We start from the raw sequence: 21,083 nt of genomic DNA, 5'->3' as shown, positions 1-21,083 counted from the left end.
CCTTTTTCTCTTTAAATGCAAATCTTTTGTGTTTTTCTCTTTTCTTTACAACAACGGAAAAGATTTGTAAGTATCGCAACGTCTCGAGAGTCGTTGCACTCGTCTCTCATTCGAGTTTTTATCACCTGGTGATTTTGGCGCGCGTGGCCTGAATACCGAAAACGTCGAAGGGTGAAGTAGAAGTAGAAGCAAGTGCTGTAAAGGAGCGACAGCCGCCACAGTGCCATATGCCTCGCACATTACGAAGAGTCGTAAAAATATGGCATGCATTTTATTCTTTCGTCACATCTGCCCCGTTCCCCGAGAATGCAAGTAGGTATATCCTTTATTCTGTCTTTAATGATAAATATTTGTTTGCGCACTTGTTATCTTTCTGACGTTGCGTATAATCAATTTTCAGCTGTGTTATATTTCAAGGAACAATTAATCGCTGAACACATTTTTGGTTCGAGAAGAAAGGGACGAGATCAATCTAATTACACGATAGCTCGATATATCAATCTGCAATTTGTATCGCTTTCCAATACAATTTCGCGCGCTGTCTTCTTACAATTACCTAGTTGTGTTATCCAACGGACATCAAACGCAATTCTATATATATCTTCTCGTGTAACACGCGTGTGGCTTCTGATACTGGCCATATATCTATCGGGGGGGATTTTTCGTAAAAGCGCGATATAGCTCCCCAGCTCGATCTTTTTCCTTTGCCGGAGTCTGTCGGTTTTCGTTCGAGAATAGGAACTCGCGACGATACTCCGTATTTCCGACTGGCTATGGGGACGCGCGTAAAATATTTCGCTCACGTACTTTTAACCTATATCATTTTCCCTTCCAAACGTTATACTCTCGCCAATAGGAAAAAGAAAGAGAAAAAAAACGCGCTTGATGTGTGCGCTATATTATAGGTTTTTCCGCGCATGTACTGATCCCGCAGGGTCACCCTCCCATTCAACACAGCGACGTTCGCACACGTAAACGTCGCGTATGTTATAAGTTATTGGTCACATTCGCAGTATTATCTTTGTTTCTTACGTTATTTTTAAGCCAGTGATGAAAAAGCTCGCGTATAGGGGATTCAAAAATTTTTACGGACGGTAGGTAGTTAATCTAATCGCGCGAGAAAGATACGATTCTGTCGGACGGAATATAGCGCGAAATACAAATAGAGGAGGAAACGATAAAATTCCGATACGTGCAATTTTTATTCCAACATTATGTCGACGCGACGTGCAACGTTAAAAGTTCCTATTTATTCTTTTTTCATTTTCGATACCATTTGAGATACTAAAAAATCTCTTTGGAACTCGATGTATCTGGATAAAAAATATACGCGCATATGCACGAGGCTTTTTCGTTTCGACGATGCAGAATTGGCCGAACGAGCCGAAAGCCGCGCGGACTGCTTTTGCTTTCCTGTCTCGATTTTATACGATGTTTTGCACCCGGAGTCTCGTGGAGTGCTCACCGGCGCTTCTGGTTACGACAAAGAGCCACTTTTGAAACGCATCGGCAATTCGCGAAAGAATAATGTCTGCGGACTGTTCTAACGTAGAGATCGGAGCCGAAAGGATAGAGAGCCGAACTGGGGTTTTCCCCCAGTATTCGCACAAATATATCTATCTGCTTGGGATAGGTTTCGCTGGCCGTGTATACGGACGTTTACGTATCGCGTTATTGGACAAAAGTTGCACCATCGGTTTTAGACGCGACGCGATCTGATATATCGCCGGGAACGGGATTTTTCGTTACGAGAGGGAGAAACTACGAGACGGGTCATTTTTCTCAAACTGCAGCTGGATGTCGTAACACGAAAAGCGCTCTCCCTTTGCCTTGGCACCTCTCTTTCCCTCTTTCTCTCCCTCTTTCTCTTTCTCCCTCTTCCCCTCCCCCCTTGCCAAGACAACGAAATATATGAACTCTATACACTTTACGAGCCATCGGATTGCGAATCGGTCTGATCGATGCTTCCAGCATCGGCTAAGTACGATCGTACGTATGTGCGTTTTTATTTCCCTTACAGGTACATTTGTGTCGAGTGTTTCACCTTTGCTCTCTATCAAATTTGGAATAAATCAAACACACAATTTTGAACAAATTAAACATTCTTATTTTTCCATAATAATTGCGTTTTATGTGTCGTGCGATATTGTGTATGAATGGAATTTATAAATATATCGAACATTTTATTTTTGTACCTGCATAACATTATATTGACGACGAAAAATATATATGGGTTATAATACGAAAGTTAATTAACGTGCTTGCATTATCAATGTGTTAGCTTTACAAGCGAGGCGAGTGAGGAAAAGTATATAACCCCTTCGTTGCATATATATTTATACAGATTTCCATGTGTAAAACTGTTCCAAGTTATTCACGTACACGAATGTTCGGCATATTTGTATGCGTATTATTTACGTTCGATCAATAGCGTTTCATGTTGTTAGCTATATTATTTAGTGAGGCTGGGCGTGATATGACATTAAATTTGCGTATAACCCATAAAACATTCATTTGCGAATTTTCATTGTTTCACCCAACACTCGATATTATTTAAAGCGCAATTTATCAGCTTTACGCTTATTGTTAGGAAATATTGGGCGATATCAATAAAGCCCGTCATAATTTAATCTGGTGCATTTACAGGTTCTAAATATATTTTTAACTGACAGACTGGAATTAATCTTTCCGCGAGTTCGTTTTTATATAAGAGCAACTGTGTCACTTATTTATAGTATCAGGACTTTGCCTTTATTATGGATTTTCATTAAGCATATAATTGATACACGGAAAAAAAAGGATTAGCTACTAGAAAATCTAGTAGTAAAATATGGGATAACTAACATTTTTTGCAGCAGGAGCTATAATTTAGCAATATAGTAGCAAAATCTTTCTGCAATTATTACTGAGTAGCAAAAGATTCAGCAAAGTTTTAACAAAAGATTTTGCTACTTTTTTTGCTCCTTTTTTCCCGTGTATACAAGCATCGATTTAATCTGATTTAAGCATCGATTTTGTTTTCTTCCCTTCAAAATTCGACAGCCGAAGTATACCTACGAATTCACTGCGCAATAAAAATCGGCGCGGTAAGACATTTCCAATAACTGCGTGTTAAAGCGGACTACTTCAATCCACAAATTCCTATTCCACCGTAACAAGTTTGAAGCAGCCGAGTTTAGTGAGACTCGAGCATGCTCCAAGTCTAAGTATTTCGGTGCGTAATATTATAAATGAAAGTATTTGGAGTTAATTCGAGCAAAGTAATTAGAGAGTTAATTTGCTTATGAAGACAAGTGCCTCGCCTACTGCTCGTTTTTCGCGGCGCAACTCGATGCCTAGGCCGATTAATTTTTACTATCCCAGCAAAATAATGGCGCATTGCGGCGGAGGAGATAATTTACTCGTTGATTGGTGATTACCTACTTAACTAAACAGCAATGGCAGATACCGACATCATTATTATATCGTATTGCATTGTTCTTAAGCACTTTATAAATCAAGTGTTAAAATTTTTAGAAAAGGCGCTTACTGCGGAAATGTTAATAGAATTTTAATACAAATTGAGAATGAATTTGATAAAATAAATATAGATTTTTATATAAATTATTCAAATACACTGAGAGAAAAATATTTGGTCGAGGTTCCTATTTTTATTGTTATTATTGCTATAATTTTAGTAAATATAATCTTACACTGAGAAACAAATAGCTACAGTCATCACAAGTTCGTTCAATCTAACAATTCTTAGTTGTCTCCGCCGGGGAGACACCCTACCATAATTATTTTACTATGCAATTATAGTCGCAAATATTAAATATTTTTCTCTCAGTGTAGTTCATATCCTTTCGAAACGTAAGTGAAGTCATATCAATCGGAAGCTATTTTAATTTAATAAGAAGAAAAGCTATCTAAACGTATAAAGAAGGATAAAGGATAAAGGTACGTCAGTAGAGAGAGGTTTATTGTGATTGGACGATTAGACCGCATTTGGTATCGGCGCTTGCGTTTCAGCAGTAATCTCGTCAATCAAAGATCCAATAAAACGCGATTTCCGCTGAAACCAGGACTTTAATGAGAATCCGATTTGGAGGTGCAGCGATAGCTTCTCATTTGCTTCCAGCGCACGTAATAAGCGTGCCCGCTTTCCCCGCTTTTCTAGGTGCCACGGTCGTTCGTGCGATATTCCGGGGAACTACCCCCTCGTGGCTATACACGCCTCAACCCCCAAGAAAGAGTACGCTCGACCGCAGGTGAATAAGGGATGAGAAAGCGGGTTGGGATTTCTAGTGAAGCGGGCGACGACGGGATCGGTCTTTGTGAGGTGAGCTTGGCGCCTATAAATTTCCGCTGAGTTGAACACGGGTTTTTAAATCGCGCATCATCGAGTAACACGAGAGAAACGTAAGCGTAAGAGACTAGAACTGAAATTGAAAGTATTTCAAAAAATACATCATTCGGTCGCACTTAAAATGTTGAAGGATGTGATTCGGATATGCCAACGAGAGCTGTTCAGCGTCTTATTACAAGAATTTCTTTACTGATTGCGTTTCTGATTCATGGAGAAAGACATTCGCAAAGCTATGGTTTGCCGGGAACGAACTTTAAACTCGCCGATAAAAGTTACGATGTGAAATAATGTAGAAATTTCATTTTGCCGTTTTTAACCCGGTTCATAATGAACGTACTGCGGCTGTTCTCACGCGTTCTTCTACCTTGATATCACGTTTAATTTTTTATTTTAGCTGTACTTCTTTAGAGATATTTGAAAATAATGTTTCTTATATTATCTTTGTTTTAATTTCATATTTAGATAGCAACAACGAAATTGTTTATTAGCAGATAATTTAATGGGATAATTTAATGGAATATTTCAAAATAATAATTATTACAGTACATTATAGTAACATATATGTTTTACGAATTACATAAACATACATTTATATAATTATTTCTATATAATTCTTGATCATGGCAGAGAAAAAACAGCAATGGATTTATACATTATTAATTTGAAAGATATAAATTATGCCAGAGCAGAAATATACATATTATACGGTACATATTTTATATTTTATAACAGGCGCGAGAAAAGTGACGAATACCTGTTCGCTTATGTCATTCCGGATATATTGAAAATCCAAAAAAACTTAATCGTGTGAATCGAGCTAAAACGCAGAACTGCATCGATAAATTTACGGTTTGAGTCGATTCCAGAGTTTTAAATTCTGCGTTATTGAAGCAGGGTCGAGATCGGATTGGTCTGAAAGGTACTGAATCTGAAGTGAGCATTACGTGGAGTAAAGTCCCTTCAGAATGTAAGCAATCTCTAGCAATCGCTGTTACAACGTAACATGCACGGGAACTTCCATAGAAGCAATTAAATAATGAGGTAAACGCATCCTACCAGCATTGGGTTTGCGAGAATTGTTAAAGTTCTCTACGGCTTCAATTATATTCATAACATTCCATAAATAATTAAAACAATATTGTAAACTTCTAATGTAAAACTGCGAGACACTTTACTTACGAATAATTACAAGATGTACTAATTTTACAAATTTCAAATACACATTTTTTCAAATACTTATTCTAACTTATATCTTCTTTTTTATTAGTTAATTTTTTCAATCTATTCAATCAGTTCTATTAGTTAATTTTTTTTCACACAATCCCAATTTATATACAAAAATTTCCGAGCTCTCTTGCAAAAGTCTTACATCAGTTTTTATGCTTATAAAAATATAAAAGATCATCATTGGAGGTAGGTTACAGTTTAATAAGTCGAAATACCAGATTTTATATTCAATTCGATTATTTTATAGTTAGGAACAAACTTTTCTGCACGCTATTGAAATTTTATGGAAAATTTTATCCATCAACTAAAGCAGCTGGTTAACTTTCGAGATCTTGCTTCAACCGCCACTTCTTTCCAGCTAGCAAAATAAACAATTGCTACCCGATGAATGCGACGGATCGATAACTCCTCGAGTGCTCTCGAGATTGAATAAATTTTATCTCGATAAGAAAGTTCTGACTTCTATCGAACTTCCGTGCTCAAGCTTTTAAATAAAGGTTGTTATCAACCAAGTATTTTATTTCCGGTAAGAAGAAAAAAATATGATAATGCAAGATTGGAAATTATTCGCTTAACAAGTTTTATATGTATGATAAATATATCCATACAAATAAATCCAACGTATTAATATTACTAATAATACACATATCTTTATCTTTTAATAAGCTTTAATAAATATGTAATTAAAAATTAAAGAATACCATATGCAGATACAAGGTAAATATATTTTTAAGTAATTACAATTAAAAGTAATTGGATATATTATTTTTTAAATATATTATTTTATTATAAAATAGCGTTATAAATAGAAATCGACGATTCAAATATCTACTAATAATCTTCGGACTTTTTCAAGCAAAAGGAACGCCGTTATTAAAATGAAACTTTAACCAGAAGATAATAATATCATTATGCATTGGGATAATAATCGTTTCTCGATAGCTCATTCTTGTCAAAGGGAAGAGCTCCGATAAAACAAGGTTGAATGTGACTGGCAGAAAAATCGTTATCGAATAAGATCTCGTTTCGTCCTACCTCGAAGGAAAATAGGACAACAATATCGTGAAACCAAAAATAATTCCGTGTATGTCCTACGGTAAATCGCGCGGGAGATAACAGATACGTAATAAAGTTGATGTCGATAAACTCCTAAAAGTAGAATAGACTTTTGGGCAAACACACACGCGCGCGCGCGCAACTGCTAGAAATCATCCTCGCAGGTACGTAGGATTTGAAAGGAAATATTTCGAGAAATTTTTTTATTTCAAAGCCCCCCAGCGCGGAAACACTTTCAGAAATTATTCGAAGCCGTTGGAACTGCATTCGCTACAATAGAAAAGAACATACAAAGTGCGAAGGTGTGTCAAGTTAGGTGAGATTTTCAATATAGCACTCCAAGTATTGGATATATGTATCGTACGTGGGTTTATGTGTAAGTGTATACGTGAATGCACGTCCTAGTTGGTCCATCTGCCTTATCCTATCCGCACGACTTGGCGTGTTCCCACGCATACAAATTATCAGACGTGTCGTAGAATATGCCTGACATAACTCGAAGCGAATCCTCAAAATTCGAGGCTTAGCGACTTAACTTCAAGGAGATGAGAAACTTATAAATGGACCGTGGGCGAAAAATAGGAAAAGACGCGAAATAAAGCTGCTTCTTTTTCATACAATTTTGACCCACCTATTACGCTTTCGCCTCGGAACAATAAAACGATCTCTCTCGCGCGCGGAGTAACAATAAAATGATAAAGCCATAAGTTTTGTAACAACTGCAACATTTTCTGCTGCATCCGTGCTATTTCTCATGACGGTCTGGTGGCTGGAAAATGTCACGAAGCAATGTTTCCCACGTAACGTTCGCTGACAAGCACAGCAGTTAAAAATTCTGACTTATATAAATCGTTGCAGTCGGTTCGATTCGTGATTGTAAGGTGCGCTGTATAAACCGGGATGACATACGACGATAACGTATGAGAAACATTTCGTTTCTCACTTGTAATGATTGTTCCTTTTTTCTTTTTCGAGGAGCAATCGGGAACCGAGCGATTCTTCACACGTGTCGGCATCGGGCGTGATCGGCAAGATATTTGCATAATGATTGAAAATGATCCGTTTACAACCGTATTTGTCAATTGGCAAAGGGATATTGGAACTTCAGCAACGCAAGGCGACAGGAGCTCTTCTTGTTCGTCATCGTCACTTTCGCGCACGTGTGGAATTGGGACACGGAATGTAATTTCGAGGGAAATCGGGCAACCCGTTCGTCGATTGACTTCGACGTGACTCTCCGCTCTACTCCCTACGTAGACACGCTCCCTTTCTTTCCTCCGCTTCGCGCACCCGTTTGTGCAGGTACTGTTTCTCCGGCGCTATAACCGTCGGACCTTCGTTACACCAACTAATTGGGACCTGATTAATTAGGGAACTTTGGTTGAATTACAGCACGACTCTACGCGTCGCGGTCTACGTCGGAAGCCTCGAAAATGCGAAGAGTATTGCGGTTCTACCAAAGCGTTGTGCATGGGGTGAGAGTTAATACGGCCGCGAAAGGATTGCTAAAACAAAGAGGAAAATTAGGCCAGACATTCCTGAATTAAGCATAATAAGGCAGATTAATCCCGCGCAATGGATTAACACCATTGCTGGCAATAGAAAAGCAATAAAATAAGAAAGAAATTTTTCTTTTATTGGAGGAGATATCAGTTAGATATAGATAAAATTAGTGCTATTAGTGCTGCCGCTAGACAAACAGAGAGTCTATTGATATTGGTATTGATGTTGCGTTGATTACTCTGGGAAAAATAAAGACGGAAATAACCCACTTCGGGGCCCACGATTACGCGTAACTAAAAATCGTAATTAGCTATTCTATTTATTTCAAAGAATTTTAAGTTATACTAGTCAATTCTCTCAATTAGTTCTGTCGATATTCAGTTACGCAAAACTAATTTTTACTTAAGGGGCACTAACCAAAATGTTAATTAGGGTTACGATATCCAAATAATTTGATTATCTAAAATCGTGGGCCCCAAAGTGGGTTATATTTTTTCCAAAGTATATAGATCTATATAAATGCGAAAAGTCCTACGCATTGTTTAATTTTTAATTAATTCACGTGCATGCGTACTACTTTCGCGTGTTATCGTTCGAAAATAAACAGATTTCATGCTTTTCTCAGAATTTTTCCAATTTGTATATTTCACAAGAGACTGAAATACAGAGGGAAAAGCTTTGGATTTTACGCAATCGTACATTTGTAAAATGAGGTCCCTAGAGGCCGATATTTGGGTATCTTCCATCGCACGGTGGTGGTCTGGGCGTGCCGCACGCGATATCTCTTCTTCGATGTCGCAATATCATAATGTAACGCATATATTTTATAGAAAATATTCCTACATATTTTTTTATTTATTTTTCCTTACGATTAGATATCAACGATTTTGCCTGCTTTTTTTTCATATATACATATACTGAGAAAAAATGTTCTGGATTTTAATAAATATTAGTTTGCACACAACTGTGACTCCATTTATTAAAATAAAGAAAAAAAATTTTTTTATTAGTATATTTTCTTCTTAGTGAATATACATATACTAATAAAAAGGAAAATTTTTTTCATTTTAGTAAATGGAGTCACAGTTGTATGTAAACTAATATTTACTAAAATCTAGAACATTTTTTTATAATATATATATACATATATATTATACAACAAATTTTTTATTTTTTCTTTATTTAAATATACAAATATTGAAGATTATCTATGTATATAAAAAGATAGGCCACTGTAGCTTTTTAAAACTTATTAGAACTAGTTTTTTAAAATTAGTCAAAATTAGAACCAGGTTATTTTTCATTTTAAAAAGCATATATTCCTCAGTATGTATTTTTTGTTTTACCTCTAAAAAAACAAGATTATATTTCAATTTAAAATATTTACGGAAAATAAATATTATACGGAAAAAAATTAAAATATTTTTGCTTAACTAATGTAAAATTTTTAGAATCTTGCATCAAAATTGACAGAAAAAAATTGCAAAGATATCTTGAATTAGATCAAGTCTCCTTTTAATAGCTAAATAAATATCAATGTATATGTAAGTTCTTTCTTTTTAAAAATATTCAAAAATTATTTCAATATTTATTATACTGTCAAAACCAATTTTCCTGTAAAATTAATTAATTTTCCCGTAAGATTAAGTAATTTAATCCACAATTATCTATAAATTGAAGACTCAACGATTCATCAAGCGTCATCAGACCGCTCCGAAACACTCGAGCTGCCCCAAGAGAAAAAGGAAGAAAGTCGAGAGGAGAAGAGAGATAGGTTAAAAGAGTTTCGGCCCCGTCGTGAAGTCCAAGAAATATAACTGGACATTACTCAGCCTCGAGTTTCTTATTATACCGGGGCTGTTTCTAAGGACTCGAGGTACTAGCTCGGTCTAGAACCACGTACTTCAAGCTCGACGACGTAGCTCTTGACAAACCTTAAATTTCATGCGAGAATTTATCGCGTCGTCAAACGAGAAAGGCTTAGCATTTCATCGTATACATTTTGTTTGCGTAAAATTCAGGATTGTATCGCAACATCCTTTTACAAATCTACTGTTGATCACTTTGGCGACGGTCCGACAGTTTTTATTCCGTTTTAAGTAAAAGCTTTGGCAAATTTGCGGTGTGTAAAATCGAAGCGGCATGCGGCATTCACCGTACTCCTCGAAGCGAAATCAAGATCTGGCCGCTGTCCAGTCGTCGAAGACTCGGTCGCATTGATTTCGTTAAAAACACAAAATTGTGACTGGTCGATACACGGTGTACTCGAAATCGTTTTACAATTTTCTGAGGAAAGGATAGGGCAAATCAAATTTCCTGACGCTTCTTCGCAGCCGCTAGGAGCTTTTTATTTCTCATTATGCAGACTCGCTTCCGTTATAAGATTCCACTTTACATTCCTTTAACTCGGCCCATTCGTAGCGATTTTTCTAATGGGATAAGGAAATAAGTAATCAGATGAAGTAGGTAAATCTGAATTTTTATTCGCTGGGCGGGACACTTTATTTCTCGATTTATTCAAGAAATTAGACGGTCCGTTGGCTAGTTTAAAATTCCCTTCGTGTATTTTTTCAAGAAAATTTCTTGCAGATTACATCTAAGCTCTCTAATCTTCGTATTCCTCACATTTTTGGAAAGAATGTGTCGAAATAATATTGGTTGATTTTCATTCTATGTGATAGACTTTAATGACACACTATTCTAAATGTAGAATAATACAGAGAAATATGTAAAACACATGACTGAATGTAGACTTTCGATTACATCTCCGTTTATATCTCAATTTGTCGCATGTCCGTGCGTCACGGGAAATATTAAGTAAAACCTTTGATAGATTTTTAACAGTAATTATTCGTAAATGAGAAAGTACACGCTATCTAGATATTAACTATAAACTGTAACAAGTTCGTCGCTATTGCGAGATTAATGAAGTTGGAAATAGATTATCGGTAATCTAGCGAAACTTTGTTAGTTGCGCACGAACTTTCTCACAATTAACGCATTTAGGTGCCATTATTCTGTAATTAATTTTTAACACACTGGATAATCTTAAACACAAAAATATGTTCATTCAGTTAATAACAATTAAAATAGATAATAGTAATAGAGTATGATTTAGTATTGTGTATACGTTAAAACTTGATAATATAACTGGTTTCATTTTGATATAACATCTGTGAAAAGAATTTTAACAGTGACAAAAAACTTGTGTATAAAGAATCAGCAAAATTTGTTAAAATATTTTATTTTATTATTGATTCTGTCGCTTTTATATTTTTTAATTCATAAGGCCCAAGAACTAACTAAAGAACGACCTTCAGATAATGCTCGAATCGGTACCTGATGTTGGATTCTGCTGTAGGTATACATATATTCGTGATCATAAGAAGAATTATAAAGATCCGATTTATATGTATCATTAAATTATCAACAAATGAAATATTAGGAAACGTATGTGATTTTTTATCTTTAGAGACAATATGCCGACAATATATACAGATTCTAGTATCTGTATTCTATTAAATAGTGAATGTTAAATAACGTTCTTATGTAGCACAATAAAATTATTTTGTATATAATAAAAATTAAATTAGACTTGTTATCCAAAATTTACCTTAGTTCGATAAGTTCTTGTTCAGTCGGGGTGTATTTACCAACCACAGGAAAGCTTAAATGCTTGTGATAAAAAACGCGAATGTTTATCTACATAAATTGCAATTAAAATAAATTTATATTTTCTTGTAAATTTGTCGACTAACTGTATACATGGAAATATAAAAGTATGAGAGAGAAAAATAATTTCTGGATAGTTTTATATTATATTAATCAAAGTTAGTACACATAATATAGTTAAATAGTCAGTGCAAGTTAATTATTATTATGCAATAACACTAGAAGTTACAATGTCATATTGGCCGTGCCGTTCATAATTTTTCCATAGTCTTTTGTGCCCTTCAACTTTGTCGAACAGATGCCGCATGCGCAAAGTTTTGAAGTATTTTCAAAATTTTCTTCAATGACATCAAAGGAACAACTCAGTCGTGATCAGCAAATAAAGATTTGCATGAAAGGTTTGCATCACGCCTCCAAAGTTGCCGACCGCTTCAATCTTACGGTGAAAATATCTTTTCAAATCAATATGTTTTCTTTAGAATTATTAGAAAATATTGTAACTGTGCTTTCTAAAAAAAAAATCTTATTTTCTCTTGTCACTCTCATACTTATAACAGACTAATAATTTCCTTCATTTAGTCAGAGTTTAGTTTGCAGTTGCTTCATTTAATAATTATAATTTGTTTAATTTTCCGTTTCTTCGGATTCTCAACTCAGTCTATTTAAGTTTCTTGAAATCATTGCTTTAAGGAAATGCTAAAAATTTATTATCGATAATAACTTGTCCTTGGTTTTTGCATTCATAGAGAACATTATTGTTAATATTTTTAGGAGAACTTAAACGAATGTTAAACAATAATATATTGTATTACATAAATTGTGTCTAATTTTTTAATTATTAATAAATTTTTAATTCTTCATTTACGATGTATTAGATCGAACTATATCGTTTTGTATTTGAGAAAAGACCACAGAGTATAAAATTTTCAAAGTCCATGAAGAGAGGAACCGTACTTCTCTATATATGTAAGTTGGCGATGACCTCTTCAACTCGTTTGCTCTCTCGTCCGTTTCTTTTTATTTCTTAACCACTTTGGTGAAGTCGTCGATATCGTTCGCATTGATTCGGCTTTTCTACTTGGCATCGTCTGATCCACTCGAGTGTCCTTTGAATTTAAACTCAGTCGCGAGTTTTGCGTAATGAGGAAAATATGATTAGACTTTTGCGCACCGAGTCGCCTCAGCAAGCGTTCAAATTATCGTTATGACGGAGGACGTGACAAGAAAGAAGATGCTCTTTCTATCCAATATGTTCCTTATACTATCGTAATTACGCTAGTAATTTACATCTAGAATCGAAAATACATGTTCAGTTAAGAGGAATAAAAAACGAAGTTTATATATGTACCTATACATATATTTTTTATAGTAATACGCCAGATTATACGACAAGTATTTTTTATATAATATTTCTTTACTGAATTACTTCTTTCTTAAATTAGCAAAACGATCTACGAATACGATGGACAAGATTTTATTGTGGAATCATAGATGTGTATATCTAACATATAATTGAATTCAAATATTCAGCTGCCTATTCATGCGAAATAGATTTAGTTATTTATTCTTATTAAATATTAATATATGTATATGCTCATACAATAATTTCTTCTAACGATTTTTCCTTGTAGTCTGTTTGTAATGTCATGCACGAATACTTGCGTGTCAAAGTTTTGCAACATTATTTGAACAGATGTTTCCTCTCGCGACTATACTATTCCAAGGACATCGCCCTATGATCCTCTTATGCTTAAAATTTAGAGCACGCGTGCGGTAGTAAATTGCTAGGTTTTTCCCAAGAATATGCGGACTTATGTGATTCTCCATTCGCGAACCGCTCTGTGCATGCAGATCGTATCATAATTATACAAAATATTTTAACTGTTTAACTTCTTTAAATTCAAGACGAATGTATTTAATCTCTAATCTACTTTGCCAATTTCAACAACTAAAATACTTATTCATGAAAAGTCTATGGCCGGTATTCATAGTCGGTTCTTATATTTAAGACCGTCTTAAGTACGATTTTAAGATGTTATGAACCAATCACAGAGCCGTATTAGCATCTTAAGATATTACTTAAGACGGTCTTGAAATCGAAATGAGATCTGACTATGAATACCGGTCTATGTTTCTTATTCAAGAAGTCACAAAATACATCGTAACTTCGTACATTATTCACGTAGATGTTGAAAGTTGAAAGTAAGAAACAAATAGACTTTTATGAGTAGATTACATGTAAGAGAGAATTATAAAATGTAACTTTTGCTATATGTGCTCACGTTTTCTATCATATAATAGTATCGCAAAATTAGAATTGATAAAATCAATTACAGATTAGCAGAAATCTATTTTTAGAGTATTTTTAAAAATAAATTGACTGCCCATCTTTAGAAGTATAATTTGTTAAATCATAATATATGTGTGTTCATTAAATTACAATTGTATTTCTTTTTTGTTTTATCTTTTTGTATAGTTAATATACATATAGAATATTAAAATGTTAATTATTTCTAATTAATTTATTGCAGAATATTAATAAGTAATACAATTTAACATTGAAAGTACTTATATTAAAACTTCTAATGCACTGTAAAGAATAGAATAATAATCTATATTGTAATTTATGTTATCAATTATCAGAAAAGACTGTTATCATATACGAGATATGGAGAATCTCGCATTTCGAGTTCGTAATATGAGATCGTTTGTTATTTCAACGTCATTTACGTTGCTGACAGTTGTTGTAAATCGAAATCGTCGCAACAGATTTACGATTATCGTCGCCGCGGATAAGTACGTATATCTTTGACCTAAAAGTAGAAAATGTAAAGAAGAATGTAAAGTGTGGAACAAATAAAGCATTAATCACACAATCGATAATTAATACAACGTCTTAATATTTAACGAAATTATTGAATGTGGATATTCTATGGTAAACTTTTACGACTTGTTTCATTTAAAATAATGCAAAAATCTTGGAATGCATTACGAGTTTCTCGAAAGAAAGCAAAGCTCATGAACTTTAATGGAAATTGAGTATGTAAGACGACACAATAGAAAGATAATTTAACAAAATTTTCCCAAACAACTACATGGTTTTTAAAATAAATAACTTATATTATAGAATATTTACCTAAACAATCTCTGAGGCCTGTACCAAACGGAATATACGTATAACGAAGACGGCTGGACGAATTTTCAGGCGAAAATCGTTCAGGAATGAATTCCAATGGCTTATACCAATACGCAGGGTTACGATGAATAGCAAATACTGGAATCATAACGTAACATCCATCCGGCAAAGTACATGATTCTGAAATGGATAAAGCTCCTTTTCGTAACTTCAAAAAAATATTACATTAATCTAATAATTCATATTAATTTTATCTATAGACTTAGTAGATAATGGGATATATAAGAATACCAAGCTTTATATCTCCTGTAAGTTGACGCGAAATAATAGGTACTATAGGAAACAATCTAAATGTCTCTTGGTACACCATATGAAAATACCGCATGCTAAGGAGATGTTGAGCATCAATCTTGTTATTATTAAATGTGACAGATATTTCCTCTCGCAGTTTTTCCTAGGGAATCAAATGCAAAGACAATAACAAATAAACATCTAAAAAATAGTATAAGAAATTAACTTAGTGTTATTCCAAATTAATTTAAACAATAAGCTGAACAAATGATTGCTAGAAAAAATAATTATTCTCCTACAATACATAATACGAATAAAACATTTTTTCATCTTATGTTGTTTTGTTTTTACTGCACAAAGCGTAGATATATCTACGATTATATAGTTGAATTGTATATATACAATATAAAAGTATTTCCATACATATATAGTGTTCGTATTATATTGTAATATTTGTAATAATTTTACTAACTTGCACTTCTGTGTGCATTGCCAGCATAAGTATAATGAAAGTTGTCAGTTCCGTAATAACACTTTGAATCTGCAAGACATAAATTAATATTAATATAAATATATACTCGTATAATATTAAGCTTTTATAGAATAAATGAAATTACAGCAGCAAAAAAACTTCTAGCATCGTCGAAGAAATTCTCGTCGCTCACTTCGCAGGATTTGCTCCTAACATTATTACGTAGTTCTTCTACACGATTCCAGTAGTTGGTGAAAATAGGTTTTGGCCTTTGAGAAATCTCATTATTATCTTGTAGAGCAGTGTGACTTATTGCCTTTCGTGTTATCTACATTAAAAAGTATATTGCTTTTTAAAGTGGACATAAATAACAGTACTGTCACTAAAATTCCTATTTTTAGAATATAATCTTATTATAAAAATACTATTAACGGTATAGAAATATCAATAACACGATGTCTCATACTAAAGTTCGCGAATTAGCGACATAGTTGAATTGCGACTTTATTTAAAATAATTCCTCTTGGAATGCCATGTGAATGTCAGCGTTTCTTTTACCCTTATATTTTACTTTAGCAGTAATATTTTTCGAATTTGCTTTATTATTGCAGTTCTTAATGTTTCCATCCATATTGCTTTAACTATTATATTATCAATATTTCCAAAATATGTTTCTTTTACGTTTTTTATCGTGCAAAAAAATTTTTGTTTTTTTTTGGAAATATAAAAATATCACAGAAAAAAGATCTAGTGAATGAAAAGAATATTCGATCATAGTAATTTATTTGTTGGTCAAAAGTTTCCCTCAAACCTTGTGCGCACAGTACACACTGTCGTAATGTAAGAATTATTTGATGAGCTGTAACACAAACTGAGTTTGAAATGATATGAAAGATAGAAGAGACGTTAGAATTCATGTACAACGTCCACCAAAGAGGCCACTTTGCAAAACAATCACACTCTACCTTAGCAAGTAAATATGTACTGGCGCTTATGTTCGTGAACTTTACGTGAACATATGGGTACTAATTGTAAGTATATATGAGAACGCATCTCTCTCAATGTAATGCTTATCGCATTAATGAGAGCTAAATATCTCAGAAGCATATATGTTTTGATCGTGCAAGGTGTGGCAATCATTTTCTCGTATGTCATAAACTTAATGACTTATATCAAATAGTTATATAAAAGACATTTGTGTGAAATTTACATTGTAGATGAAATCTAGTATATTCTCTCGAGCGATACGCAATTGTTTTCGGCTTTCAGTCAGGGGCAAAATGGATTCCAACTGTAGCCACGGTTTTATTGTTCTGTTATGTGCATCTTTGATCAATCTGCAATAATTATTAAAATTATTAATTGACATATGAATGATAAAGATGCTACTATAAATACATACTTTTCCTGCAAATACACTAGCTCGTCGTCTTCACGCTTATGTTCTGATTTTTGAATACCCATCATTGTCACTGTAAATTAACATTTGTCAACTTTTGATCGTGCGTAGCATAATTAATAATAATAGTAATTTGTATCTCAAAGTAACTTGTTAAAAATCAAATTATAGATAAAATGTTCTCTTTCAAGTACGTGGGGGTACCATAGTTCTCACCTAAAAATGTATCAAACGCGTATTGTCCCATGTATGGTTTAAGCTCAAACATTGGGCCATCAACATTTTTTTCTATAGTGCTTGCACAAAGATTGCTGTAAGTATCGAAATATGTTACATATTCGGATAAATACTTGAGATTCAAGAGGGGCTCTATTATTTTTCGTCGAAGCCTCTGAGGTGCACCTACATCAATATCAAAGACAATATTAAACATGAGAAAACAGATACCTACATCATATCAATTTAATACTAATTTTTTACTAAATTAAATCTATATACTGTGTTATTATTGCATAAAATTCAATATTTAGTTAAAAAGATAAGTGTACAAAAAACAAATATTTGTCATATTCTGATATAATACCTGAAGTTCTGATAAGTCCATCACCAAGAAACATCTCCCATGTTTTGGTCACTGAACTTTTGTAGTTGCCATTTTTGTTCGCGAGCACACACTGCATGTTTAACTCGATGTATTTTCTGTCGTAATTATTACTTTTTTATGAACTTACCTTATAATCCTCGGGTTTCGCAAGTACTACGAACACATCAGTTCCAAAGATAAGACGAGTAAAATTTCCATATTTTTTAGTTATTGAATCTACATAATTTAGTAAATCTGCAAAATTATACATATAATATCGTTTGTAAAATTAACAAGATATTTTTGAAAAAATAGTTTTAAAAACTTGCAAATTATAAAATTATTTACGTGACAAAAATCGGTATTTATATGATATATAAATAAAAAGGTATATATTTACTTCAAGTATTTTGGTTCAACATCAAGCTCAACTTAAATAGATATTACACCTTAAAATTATAATTAAAGACATTTTTAATCACCTTTATAATCATAAGCAATTTGCAATGAGTTGACAAAAGATGAAAGTATAGACACACCAGGCAGCGAAAAAGCAAATTCTAAATTCCTTTTTAATTTGTAAATTTTTTTCCTATTTACTTCGAAAATAAATATCATAAGCAAAATTGGAACAATTGCTGCTAAAAGTATATCTACAAAAATAAATATATTTTAACTGGTTATATGTTTGATATACACATTAATTTAGTAAGAATTAAAGATACACATTAATTTCATAAGAAATAAATTGCCATTTTCACTCATTTACCCAACCATATATTGTTCATATTTTGTACTAATACTAGAAAATGTCTGAAAATTTTATACATGTCATTTAAAATATAACGGGTAATTATGTAGTAATACGGACCACCCTCCGATGACCTTGACCTTGACATATGTTGTCAAGGTCACCCTCCTGAGTGACCTTCGGAAGGTTTTAGCCGTCGCTCGTTATTCGTTAAAAAGTTATTAACAAAAAAGTTTGGAAAATATAGCAGCTATTTTGAGTATTGGAAGGCATAAATAACTAATAAAAAAGTCGAAATAGTTCACGCATACACTTTCCACGCGAAACGAGTTGTCACATGGGTTCGTGGCGTGCTTTACGAGCTCGTTTAAGTAGAGGTGGTATTAAACAAGATAAGTTAGTCGATCATATGTGTGAATATTTGTGGCGATATACAATAAACGAGCTTGTAAAGCACGCCACGAATCCATGTGGCACCTAGTTTCGCGTGGAAAGTGTATGCGTAAACTATTTCGACTTTTTTATTAGTCATTTGTGCCTTCCAATACTCAAAATAGCTGCTATATTTTCCAAACTTTTTTTGTTAATAACTTTTTAACGAATAACGAGCGACGGCTAAAACCTTCCGAAGGTCACTCAGGAGGGTGACCTTGACAACATATGTCAAGGTCAAGGTCATCGGAGGGTGGTCCGTATTACTACATAATTACCAAAAAATTTCTTTGCATTAGAAAAGAATGGTCTTCGGGAGAAGCAAGAATAAAAATAATAATCTGCTGCAACTGTATCACGTATTATTTATAAATTTCGTGGTCTGTCAGAATAACAATCAGATGTAAAACTTGATATATTATATATTAAGCTAAGATATAGCCATTATCAGAAATACTTATTCTCTGCATTAAAAAATATATATTAAAATCTTATTAATATGTTTTAAATGTGTAATGTTAGGTATTCGCAATGTGTATATTTGCAATAAGTTCGTATAAAGTACTATTTTTTAAATCTTGTATCTACTTACGCATGTTTCACTGTTTCTCTTTTATCCTTTCGATTTTTAATATTCGAAAATATTATACGAGTTAATAGATCTCGATTATATTTATTTCATAATTATTGTTACCATTCTACTTTTTATCAGCCAAAATTCAACACATGCAGAACATATCAGGTAAATTGCAACAGAAAAAGTACGTGAGTAACATGAGTAGGACCTTATATAAGCAAAGATTATTAATAGATATAGTTATACATATAATGTATAACAATCGTTTTAAAATTTTAAATCTTACGATAACTTGTACAGATATTAGCATAGATAATTTAACAAAAATATATAATATGCCAATAAAATTTACTTATATCTTATGATACCTATACTTTAAAATATAACATAAGTAATAAGCGTCTTACATCAGTGAAGTACATCTTGATCAAAATAAAAAGTTTAACTTTGCATCTCGGTATTGTGCAATCGAAACTTTTCATTTTTAGATCAATTATTATAGACCAGCGTAATCTGTACTTACCTTTTTTTAAAAAGGTAATTTTTTAATAATATATTTTTTTAATATGTTAAATATTTTTAAGCAATATATGATTTAAAGACAGTATAATATTTATAGTGCTTTTATGTATTCTGCAATATTTTATTTGTTTTAAGACTGTGTTATTATTCATCCCTTGTAATCATATTATTCTTAATAATCTTTTCCATCCACAAAATTACGATAAATAATTTCGCTGTCTTCTTTTCCAATACCCTTCTCTTTCTAGATCTCCATTAATCTCGTAGAATATTTTCGCTTATTGAAAATCAAAAGAATAAAAGAGAAACAGTGAAGCATATGCAAGTATAAGATAAAAAAGTGGAATTTCTTATTGGGAGACGTGTGTTGCGAGATATCGGAGAGAATGATGTTGCGAGGTTTTGAGACTGTCCTGCGGGTGACGATTGCGACGACGACGGCGACGATAGTGAGGAGAGTGAACGACGAGAATTGATAAATGTCTTAGGTTTTTTCACATTATGTAATAGTGATATATTAGAAACGCATATCTATCTCTAAAATGTATATTATACAATAGGAATAAAGGCCAACAATCGAGCACAACAGTAGATGTCAAATTAAAACTTCATTTAATAATACATACATATATGACGGGACGTTTCGAACACACAGTGTCTTCTTCAGCCGATAAAAATTATATAATTACATAGAGTCGCGCAATAAATCAAAAGTAAAAAAGTAAAAAAATACGAGCCGGGAATTTTTCAAAAGTAAATCCATGATTTATTCTTCGTTGGATGGCGACATATACGAGCGATTACTTTATTTATCTATTGTATATTATACAGTTTTGGTCGGACGAAGAGAAAAGCTGAGAAGATAAGAGACAACTAAACCAAATAAATATACTTTATCTAAAATATGGAGCGCTTTGAACATCTTAATGTTTATTTTATTTATATTTTTCGAACTGCAGACTAATATAAAGTACTAGTATAAGTTATTTATATCCCGTTGATACACACTTGATAAAACGAATGCAACTGCGATAGTTAGCGCACTTTGTACTGTTGTACGCTACGCATTGGAACAATTATTTTCGAAATTCTTGTCTGATCTATATATCAAGAG

The 21,083-nt window shown here is 33.1% G+C and overlaps 1 protein-coding gene across 1 annotated transcript; it reads right to left on the bottom strand.

The window, feature by feature from the left end:
- Positions 1 to 14,313: 14,313 nt before the first annotated feature.
- Positions 14,314 to 19,618, bottom strand: LOC139772890 (cytochrome P450 4C1-like). Its single transcript, XM_071706921.1, has 12 exons — positions 19,463 to 19,618; positions 18,170 to 18,340; positions 17,836 to 17,942; positions 17,688 to 17,778; positions 17,321 to 17,506; positions 17,108 to 17,177; positions 16,916 to 17,042; positions 15,851 to 16,033; positions 15,706 to 15,774; positions 15,234 to 15,396; positions 14,943 to 15,122; positions 14,314 to 14,619 (listed from the first exon to the last, which is right to left on the bottom strand). Exons 1-12 carry the CDS (start codon positions 19,464 to 19,466, stop codon positions 14,462 to 14,464), a joined length of 1,509 nt encoding a protein of 502 aa, XP_071563022.1. The 5' UTR covers positions 19,467 to 19,618; the 3' UTR covers positions 14,314 to 14,461.
- Between the last annotated feature and the right edge of the window lie 1,465 nt (positions 19,619 to 21,083).

The sequence above is a fragment of the Temnothorax nylanderi genome, unplaced genomic scaffold (assembly GCF_030848795.1).
Source record: "Temnothorax nylanderi isolate EJ_2023f unplaced genomic scaffold, tnyl_v1.0 TNYL_tig0004_pilon, whole genome shotgun sequence".
Lineage (NCBI taxonomy): Eukaryota > Metazoa > Arthropoda > Insecta > Hymenoptera > Formicidae > Temnothorax > Temnothorax nylanderi.
The sequence above is the reverse complement of the archived record's forward strand: the minus strand, read 5'-3'. Positions and strand labels throughout refer to the sequence as shown.